The sequence below is a fragment of the Lolium rigidum genome, chromosome 3, assembly GCF_022539505.1.
Source record: "Lolium rigidum isolate FL_2022 chromosome 3, APGP_CSIRO_Lrig_0.1, whole genome shotgun sequence".
NCBI classification, from domain to species: domain Eukaryota; kingdom Viridiplantae; phylum Streptophyta; class Magnoliopsida; order Poales; family Poaceae; genus Lolium; species Lolium rigidum.
The window spans coordinates 310436917-310447073 of NC_061510.1; the positions used below are offsets into that span (position 1 = coordinate 310436917).

The window sequence follows — 10157 nt, forward strand, 5'->3', positions numbered from 1 at the left end:
CATCCTGGAATGGTGTCCTAGTATGTTTAGATCAAGACTTAATAGGAAGGCAGTGGATTTCATTCTGTTTTTGCCGGAATTGTGACCCAGTTTATTTTAGATCGGGACTCTAATAGGAAGGCAGGGATTTCATTCTGATTTTGCTTTGTCTAGCGTTGGCTGGGTTGAACGAAACACGCGTACAACAAAAGCAATTGGACGATGTGTAGGTGCCTTAGATCTTGAGAGAAATAATCGGACGGCGCGGATGATCCTGATCTTTGACATCAAACATTTTTGATGACGTACGAAAGCGAATTGGGCGTGATTCTTTCCCTTTTTGATGCTGGACGAGATTGATGTCGGACTTATATGTTTCCTTATTGTGTGGTAACTCGGATTGATACGCAATAAATATGTTTCTATTTTTTCCGAGCGACGGGAACAATGTTTGATGGGCGTTTTTAGGAGATCAACGGTTGAGATTTTCTCAACGTTTGATGTCAAAGTCAAGCACACCATCCCCAACTCCAATATAATAGTAAAGATAACCTGTAATTCAGTGATTGTAGGTTCCAATCAAGAGAAACCCTTCCCAGTATGCGATGAATGGATGGATTTGCATTTCTTATTTGATGCAATTTCTATCGTTCCATTACAGCAGGATAAAATAAATATTTGTGCATAGGTTTTTTTGACAGCGAAATTGATAATGATTCATCAGTTTAGTTTAAGCTGAAATAAGTCCATATCGGTTGGTACACGTATTTTTTTTATAAGCAACATACAATTATATGGAACGTGCTTACTACTAGTAACTAGTAAGTACAGATAAGGGAGCGAACATTGGTGCGCCACGAATGTAAGCAGGCTTGGCGTAACAGCGACAAGAGTTGAGCAAATCCAACACATGTGCCACCCATCAGACACGGCAGCAATGACCGACGACTAATCAACGAACAATCATCGAAAACGAAGCACCCGACCAGCTGATGAAACCGTGTGATGAAAAGGAAAGGTACTAGTCCTCAATCAACCAACTAAACAATCATCATCGACGAAACCGTGTGATGAAAGCTGACGAAACCGTGTGATGAAAAGCGTCAAAGCTCACGGCAGGGTCCCTTCGCATCTGCCCTCACCTAAGCAGACACTTTACTCTCTGAGTCTTCACGCGCTTGCCATCTGAATCTCGCCTCCGCCACACCGGATCCCGCCGCCGCCGGCATCAGCCCGCCCGGGTCTGGGGAGTACCCGGCTACAGGTATACATCTTACTATCTACCTTCTTTGCAAGCGCTGAAGCGCGCGGCTCCGGTTGCTCTGCAGTTCTGCCCAAATTTGCAAAGAATGTTTACTTGACATTGATATTTGGAAGCTTGTGGTATCGATTCATCGTGGCACAGTTCTGATGCTTTGGTGCGTAATCATGGTAGATTAATAGGGGCTGGAGCTTCAATCAATATATAACAAGTCCACGGACACGAGCCATGGCGATGGTGGCAGTCGGGGGTATGGTCGCCTCTGCCGTCATCAAGGTGGTGATTAAACAGATTGGTTCCGCCATCGGAGGCGAGATCAAGCAGCACTGGAACATGAAGAAGGATCTCGAGAAGATGAAGATGACGCTGGAGTCGGTGGAGGCCGTGCTCAGCGACGCCGAGACGCGGTCGGTCACGGATAACTCGGCTCTTCTCTGGTTGAAGCGGCTCAAGGACGCCATGTACGACATCTCCGACATGCTTGATGACTTCGAAGCTGACACCGACCTGGTACGAAATACTCTAACCATTTCGTTGCCATCAAACTCGATCTGAATGCTGCTGTTGCCCAAGATTTGTTTTTGTTCAACCTGTTTTGACTCCATTATACTACTACTAGATAACGGAAACAAACAATGAACTGGGTTTCTCTTTTCTAAGATATGAACTGGCGGAACTGAATTGATTTACATAATGAACTAGATCTGAAAACTTTTTTATAGTGACAGTTCCATGGTGCTTACAAATAAAATTGTGCCGGTTGCAGTGGGCAGCTACGATGAATATGATTAAGATGCCACGTAAGATGAAGAAGATGCAAAAGCGCCTACAAAAGATAGCAGATGACCGCAACAATTATCGTGTTCTACCAGAAACTCGCTGCGAGGAGAAGCAAGTTCCTGATATCCGGGAGACAGCAGGGAATGTGGAGGAAGCAGAAATCGTTGGAAGGACTGATGAAAAACTGGAAATCTTGGCTTGTTTATCTGGAAACACCACTCAAGGGACCACCATCCTTCCCATATGTGGCATTGGAGGCATTGGAAAAACCACCTTGGCGAGATTAGTTTTCAGTGATTCTGAGTTCAAACAATACTCTCGGGTGTGGGTCTTTGTGTCCCAGAAATTTGACCTGAAAAAGATTGGCAACACCATAATATCACAACTATCACCGGGGAGCCCGATACCTGATGATTTGCATAGTATTCATACTCGTCTCCAAGAGCTCTTTACTGGTAAGAGGATACTGATCATTTTGGATGACCTGTGGGAGAGGGATCCTTCTCGGCTACAAGAATTGAAGGCTATGCTGAAGCAGGGTGAGGCGAGCAAGGTGCTGGTTGTGGTTACCACACGCGAAAAACGCATTGCAAAAGAAATTGGCACTGTTGATCCATTCGAATTACCTCCCTTGTCAGATCAAATGTGCTGGGATATACTAAAAGTGAAAAGTATGTATGAAACAAGGCAGGACAAAGCGCGCTTGGAGCCTATTGGGAAGGAAATTGCAAAAAAGTGCGGAGGTGTGGCTTTAGCCGCTCAATCACTTGGACACATGCTGAAATCCGAGACATATGATGTATGGGATTCCATCAGATCCAACCATATCTGGAATCTTTCTGCGTCAAAAGAAACATCGTCTACACATGAAGTGCTTGCATCCTTGTTGTTAAGCTACAACTTCATGCCTCCAAACTTGAAGTTATGCTTTGCTTATTGTGCAATCTTTCCAAAAGGCCACAAAATGATTAGTGATCATCTAATTCATCAATGGATTGCTCTTGGATTCATGGAGCCATCTAGTACATTCTCTGCCTGGCAGCTCGGTGAGAGTTATATTACAAAGCTTCTGGAGATGTCATTTCTTCTACATTCAAATGTGAGTTACACAATACCTACACAACTAACTGTCGTCTTATTTTATTCAAATAATTATTTTTTATAGATACTGAGAGTATTTTTCTGCAAAACCTTTCCGTGCATTATGCTGGAGTAACCACTTTACTATCTCCGTTTTCACATGACAGGTATTTAAAAATGTACATGTGTCATTGCAATCGTTGATCATGTTTCTATGAAGAGACTATAAATATTTTAAAATGTAAATGCGAAATACTAAACACTTGACATTTGCTCTTTGATTACTTGAGGTTTGTATTTATTGACTTTGCATATCATTATTTTTTTACTCATAGGATAAATATTGCATGATGCAAATATTGTAGAGCCTCGTTGACTCTGACTCCAGCTCTGCGATTCCAACTCATCTTCCCCATGCAGAGTTTCGGTTATAATTAGTTTGTTATTTTTTTTCTCGAGGAACAGTTCGTGCTTTTGAATTTCGTATACCTGAGGTAGTCGAATCTGTTTCATCGCGGTTCTTTTGTTAATCTCGAATCCTTACATTAAGTGTATGTTGTTAATGGTTTTTTAACAACTTAAATATGATCTTACCTGTGAATTGCTGCAAAACAATGGGAATAGTGGCTTTGATTTGTCTCCATGTTGCTACATCTATGTCTCCGGTAGTTATAGTCTTGTTGGAAACTCGAACAAATTCGAATTGCTACAACATATTTTTGCTATCTATATGCAATTTGATCATTTGAATAAGCTTCTGTCTTGAGCCACTTTCAAATTTTTAAATATCTGATGGAGAGACATAATTTTTTACTCGGTCTCATTAATTTGCTGCACCTCATCATCGATTGTTGATGGAGCCTACTACCCGTATACCACTGTTCTTCAATGTATTCCATATTTTAATTGCAATATGATAGTAGTTTAGAGACTAGATGTTACAGTTCTATAGACTTCTCCCATATTTCAATTGCAATATGATAGTAGTCAAGAGTCTCGTTGACTCTGACTCAGGCTCCGCGATTCCAACTCATTTTCCCCATAGTGTTTTTTAGTTTTGTATACCTGAGGTATCTGTTTCATCACGGTTGTTTTGCTAATATCGAATCCTTACATTAAGTGTATGATAATGGTTTTTAACAACTTAAATGTGTTCTCAATTGTGAATCGCTGCAAGCTGCTGTGTTGAGCCACTTTTAAAGTTTTCAATATCTTATGGAGAGAGAAAGAATTTTTTACCCGGTCTCGTTAATTTGCTGCACCTCATAATCAATTGGTTATGGACCCTCTACCCGTATACAACTGTTCGTCACTGTATTCCATATTTTAATGGCAATATGCTGGTAGTGTAGAGACCAGGTCTTACAGTTCTGTGTAGACTATTTCCTTATTTTAATTGTCGAGAATATCAACAATTTAAGAATGAACTCCCAAGTCAGTATTTTACTGCAATGTTCAAGTTTGTACAAAATGCATGTAAGAAATTAGTGTTCCTGCCTTTAATTTTACTTGTTATTTGCCATTTCTTTTATATTGTGGAAGGGCATTAGATGAAAATGGCAATGATTAGAAGAAGAAAATAGTTGGAGATTACAAAAGAAACTGTGGACGTAGGAAAAACTGAAAAAATGCAATAAATTGAATTGAAAACTTAACAGAGTTATAAACTTTGAATTGTAGACGAAAAATAATATCCAGTTAGCAATTCACTTATTTTATTACTTCCAGTTGCTAACACGGGAAAACCTGTAAGTCTTACACTATTGTTTGTTATTCCTGCAGATTGGCGCCCGATTTTTTAAACAAACAAATAGGGCTACATGGTTCATTATGCATGACCTGGTGCATGACCTCGCAAGATCGGTCATGGCTGACGAATATAACTTGGATGGCCCCAACTGCCGTTATGCATACCTGACAGATTGTTGGATGCCCTTAAATTCATCCACAAATTCACCTGCAAAAATAAGAGCGCTGCATTTAGCACACAAAGTTCCGAACGGTGATGCATTTTCGCCAACTAAGCATGTCCGTGTCTTAGATTTAAGCATAGACTGGGCGCATGATTTGACAGCTTCTATTGGCCAACTGAAGCAGTTGAGGTATCTTAGCGTTTCAAGTATCCATGCTCGAATTAATCCCAGGGGTATCGGTATGCTCTCAAAGTTGAATTATCTCAGAATTTCTTCCCATTATCTCAAAGTATTGCCAGAGTCGATTGGTGAAATGAAAGGTCTGATACATCTTGACTTGTCAGGTTGTTGGAACCTAAAAAAACTCCCATTGTCATTCAGGAAGATCAGAGCATTGGTATATCTAGATTTGTCTAGTTGCAGTGGTGTTTCAGGAATACCCAAAGCTTTGCGTGGCCTAACCAAACTGCAACATTTGGGCTTATCAGAATGCACAAATGTTAGAGGGCTGCCAGATGCCATCGTCAATCTCACTGATCTCCGGTACTTAAATCTATCAGGGTGCTTGCAATATATCTTTGACGACTCAAGGGATCAAACTGAGAGTTTCATTGACCGTATATGCACCCTTCCCAATATGGAGCAGCTGGATTTGTCTGGGAATGATTATCCTCTTATAATACCAGATAGTGCAAGCCACCTGAGCAAGCTGGTGCTCGATGAGTGCCCCCAAATTATTAGGCTTCCAGAGTGTGTCGATAAAATTCATTTTATCGACTCAGCTTTGAGGTTTCTGTTCTTTTATGTGCGCGCAGGTGACAGTTGCAGTAACATCTATTTGCTTAAGCATGCAATACATGTTGAGCTGGAAATCTCGCAGCTTGAAAATGTGAAGTCCCCAGAAGAGGCACACAGTATAAATCTCAGGGAGAAACAGACCATACTAGGATTGACTTTATCGTGGACCAAGGGTGAAAATAGATCCGTGGATGACATGAAGTTGCTGACGGAGCTAGTGCCACCAACCACTTTGCAGAGGTTTAAAATAAAGGGCTACTGCAGTGTTGGCTTTCCACACTGGCTAATGAGTATGAGCAACCATCTCCCTAATCTTGTCGAGCTGACGATGAATGATTTGCCAAACTGCAAGAGTGTACCGCCCCTTTGCCAACTACCAAACCTCCGAGAGATTAGGCTCGTCAGAATGAAAAACCTGGAAGAATGGGACACATCATACTTGAGTGGTGAGGACAGTGTGAATGAGCTTGAAAAAGTGGAGATAGAAAATTGCCCCAAGTTGAGGATAAGACCACACCTTCCAAGAGCAGCATCTTGTTCTATAAAGAAAAGCGATAATGTGCTCCTTGTTGAATGCAGTAACATCAATTTGACGATCTCTCCAGATATATGCGGGGCCCTCCATTCCCTTCAGGTACTGGAAGTATGGGACCACGCGAAGCTAGAGGAATTGCCCAATAACATGAGGCAACTCACAAAGCTACAATCATTAACACTGTCCGGCTGTCCTAGGTTGAGACAGCTGCCAGAATGGATAGGAGAACTCGTGTCGCTCAGGAAACTTGAAATGTGTGGCTGCAGTGCCATCACGACTCTGCCAGACAGCATACAACAGCTCACAAACCTCCAAAAATTGGAAATAAGCACCTGCAACCCTGAGTTAACGTTGTGGTGTGATGCAGAGGAGAACCGGAGGAAGCTTGCTCACATAGAACAAAAGGTACCCGTGCCCACTGCCCTGCCAGGCTGTTTATCATATATTTATTGCTCAGAACGAGCTTTTTCTCAAGAAGTGTTATATTTTACATGTCCATCGTTTTCGTAATTCTTCTCTATTGCCCAAACGGAAATTATGAACTCGATTTCTAGCTAATAATTATACTGACTTCCTTCATTTTGTATTTTATTTTATAAGATTATATGTGATTAGCTCTAATATCTCCTGCTGGGGATGGGCTGCGGTTGATGTACCCTTGTGTGGCCCTTGCTGCGAATGAAGAGAAGGCAGCCATGCAGGAAAGAAGAAAGCGACAGCGCAAAATCTCATATATTGGATAATACCACGCTGAGAGCTCCAACGGCCCAGGTAGTTACTGATTCTATGAATACTTGTTGTCTCTCGTGAAGAAGAACAACGCTGATTGTTTTAGAGTTATAGTTGTCGCTCTTTGTCCTCCTTAATTCTATTTCGTCACTTTGTTGCTGTTGTCTCTCCTCTGTTTCACCACTCTGCTGTTGTTTTGTTATTGTCATTGTTGAAATGAAATCCATACTGGCACTTCCTGCGCAGGCATCTAACTTGGCTTTTCAAGGTGTGGGTTCAGTGCTGAGTGTCTCCTCTGTTTCGCCACTCTCAGAATCTGAAACTATGAAGAAGAGGGATGGCCAAGATGAGGACGTTCGATTTGGTGGGCGCGGCTACAGAATATGATGCCCGGCTTACACAAGTACCGTACTGTAGTTGTATATGGTGTAGTGGTAGTGCTCTGTCCATGGTTCCTGGTGAAAGGCATCAATTGCTGACGGGCTCAGGCGCTCAGCATTAGTGCCGACACATGTAATATGGCTTGCTTTTACATGGCGGAGACCGTGAGTCAAATAACACTGCTTGGTGCAACTGCGACGAAACAGCAGCAGCTAGTACATTCAACGTTGTCTTGCTTTCAGATCTGCTCTGCTCACATGCTATGCTCTCTTTCGTAGCAGAGATGCTAAAAGGAGTTTTCAATTTGCTGGCATCTACAATTCTTCTGTGTAGATCCAGGAAAGACGAACACAATTCTTCGGTGCGATTAGTGTTGGGACTGACAATTTTTTTTTGCGGGGGTAAGGAATTGTATTAATTAAATCATAGTGTCATTACAATCCCTTAAGAGGGCATCCAGAATAGTTTCTGGCCCAGACCCTAACCATGCAGCGGTATGGCTGTTTAAACTACCAAACCTTGCCAATTCATGACTAGCCTTATTCTGAGAACGTGGTACTTTGGAAATACCAGCGATGCGATCGGAGCCCAATAAAAATTTAGCTTCAGCAATAAGATTTCCTAGCTCAGAAATATCTCGCTTCTTACTTTCCAGCATCCTGATAATCTCGGCGCTATCCGTTTCAATACGTATTGGATTCTGGCACCACTCGCAAGCCATCCTTACCCCTTCCATGAAAGCTTGAAGCTCCGCTTCCGGTGCTGAACCACACCATTGAGCCGTCGTTCCTTCTAAGAATCATCCTAGCTCCTGCCCCCCCATCTTGTGGAAAAAACGAGCCATCCACATTAAGTTTGACTGAACCTTCAGGTTATCTGATCCATAGTTTTTCACTTGGCGCAGAGTTCTCCACCGACACTACTTCCACATGGACATGCTGCTTGCCTTTTAAGATGTCCTCTGTTGGTAGCTGTATGGCGTTGTTAAGAGATGTGACATAGCTACACAAGAATCTCCTCGATCCCTCAATCGCCGGCAGCGGTTTGTCATGTGTGATTTCATTACGGACAAACCAAATCCTCCAAATAATCATCTCACAATTTAACTTCTTCCATCACACAACCTAGTTTCTGTGCTGGCTCACAACACTTGACAATATGGTTAGCAGCGCTTCTTTGCAGCACACAACGTCAGCTACCAGAGCGGAGATAGCCACCGGGGGTTTTGTTGGCGTGGCTGTGACAACGACCTCCTCACCCACGACATCTGCTTCTTCGAGCTGATGGAGGTGCACGCAGGTCAGCGGACACTCTGCACCTTGTGCTACGAACTTATCCAAGACTACGTTGCACGAACTATCTGGCACCTCTACTGTATGCTAAGTTCACTCTATGTATGCTAAGTTCACTCTATCTATGTAACAGTGATCCAGCAGCACATGAACAAGGTTATGCTGAATCCGTTGCATTTGAGTTGTCCATTGCCTTGTTTGTACAGTTTAGCCTTTCCAGTATTTCACAAGGGAGAAAGATGAAGTAGCAGGGAAAAAGATAATCGTCGTCACACGATGAGACAGTCCCTATGAATCAATAAGGAAATGAAGGCATTGAATCAATAGCACAATTCTAACTTTACCATCCACAGTATTTACTATCTTTTTTGGCAGATCATCATTTACAATAATACTCACAGATCACAGCAAAGATTCCATCAATTTAACTGGACTCTCGGTAACAAATTCACTCAGAATGTGCACTCATGTGCGGAAAAAAAAACATGACTCTGATGATATAAAAAAAGTGAACACACTTTTCGCACATGAAAATGATCCAATGAAACTTGGTCAGTGTTCACGCACTGTTTTTATACCAGACTGAAATGACATGTGCTGATTAACAGGACGTTATTTATATAAAAATCGGGTAGAATGCCCGTTTGTGACGCAACAACTAGCACTAGGAGTGGGGAGTTTCTTATAACTTGTAAAATGCTGAAAACAGGAACTCAAGCCAGTACATTTGCCTAAAAATGCTGAAAATAGGTTCATCTCAAAAGAGCTTTATCCTTGTTGCGAAGGACCACAACTCCCGCTTCAGTTACCTGCAAAATAAGGTTCACAATTCAGGTAGGTTAAACATGAAAATCATACAGAATAGCAGAAGCACCAAAAATAAGGTGATGTTTGTATAAACCAGTATGTTTTGCTCAGATAGTTTTGATGCAGGTTAAGGAACAAAAATCATTGCACATGGAAGCAGGACATAAAATTCGAAGCATCCATACATACTGGATGCTTCGAATTTTATGTCCGATGATATAAAAATCATTGCCTAGTCTCCTCTGTCCCGAATTACTTGTCGCAGATTTGTCTAGATATGCATGTATCTAAAGGCATTTTAGTATAGAGATACATGCGAGTCTAGACAAATCTGTGACATCTAATTCAGGACAGAGGGAATATTTTTCTTAGTACGAAAGGACAAATTATTTTAGCAATTTGGCGCAATTGTGTTTTTATTGTGTGCTAAAATTGTAGGTTTATTTGCAGTAACAATTAATACATAACTCTATTAGACATATTAGCACTGGGAATGTGTAGTCATTGAAAGATCTCTATTTGCTTATCTTTTGCAAGAAATATCTCTGAATTTGTATCCAGAACAAATTACCACAGGTTTCTACAGAAGGCTAGTGTGCTGC

The 10157-nt window shown here is 41.7% G+C and overlaps 2 protein-coding genes across 2 annotated transcripts in view; one reads left to right on the plus strand and one right to left on the minus strand.

Annotated features, from left to right (window-relative positions):
* Positions 1-1126: 1126 nt before the first annotated feature.
* LOC124696846 (putative disease resistance protein RGA1) lies at positions 1127-7462 on the plus strand. Its single transcript, XM_047229506.1, has 5 exons — positions 1127-1243; positions 1415-1750; positions 2007-3119; positions 4883-6751; positions 7322-7462. The coding sequence occupies exons 2-5, from the start codon at positions 1469-1471 to the stop codon at positions 7460-7462; spliced, it is 3405 nt and encodes a 1134-aa protein (XP_047085462.1). The 5' UTR covers positions 1127-1243; positions 1415-1468.
* Positions 7463-9500: 2038 nt separating this feature from the next.
* The window catches only part of LOC124696847 (putative disease resistance protein RGA4), a 1282-nt gene continuing 625 nt past the window's right edge, over positions 9501-10157 (minus strand). The window contains exon 2 of the mRNA XM_047229509.1: positions 9501-9557. Within this exon, the coding sequence (XP_047085465.1) occupies positions 9501-9557 (57 nt within the window). The remainder of the gene's footprint in view (positions 9558-10157) is intronic.

What these genes read in the sequence shown, in the direction of transcription:
- LOC124696846 (XM_047229506.1), top strand. Translation starts at nt 1,469, where the DNA reads ATGGCGATGGTGGCAGTCGGGGGTATGGTCGCCTCTGCCGTCATCAAG. An exon ending in TCGAAGCTGACACCGACCTG is followed by an intron (nt 1,751 to 2,006) that starts GTACGAAATACT and finishes TGCCGGTTGCAG; the next exon opens with TGGGCAGCTACGATGAATAT. An exon ending in TTGCTCACATAGAACAAAAG is followed by an intron (nt 6,752 to 7,321) that starts GTACCCGTGCCC and finishes CTTCCTGCGCAG; the next exon opens with GCATCTAACTTGGCTTTTCA.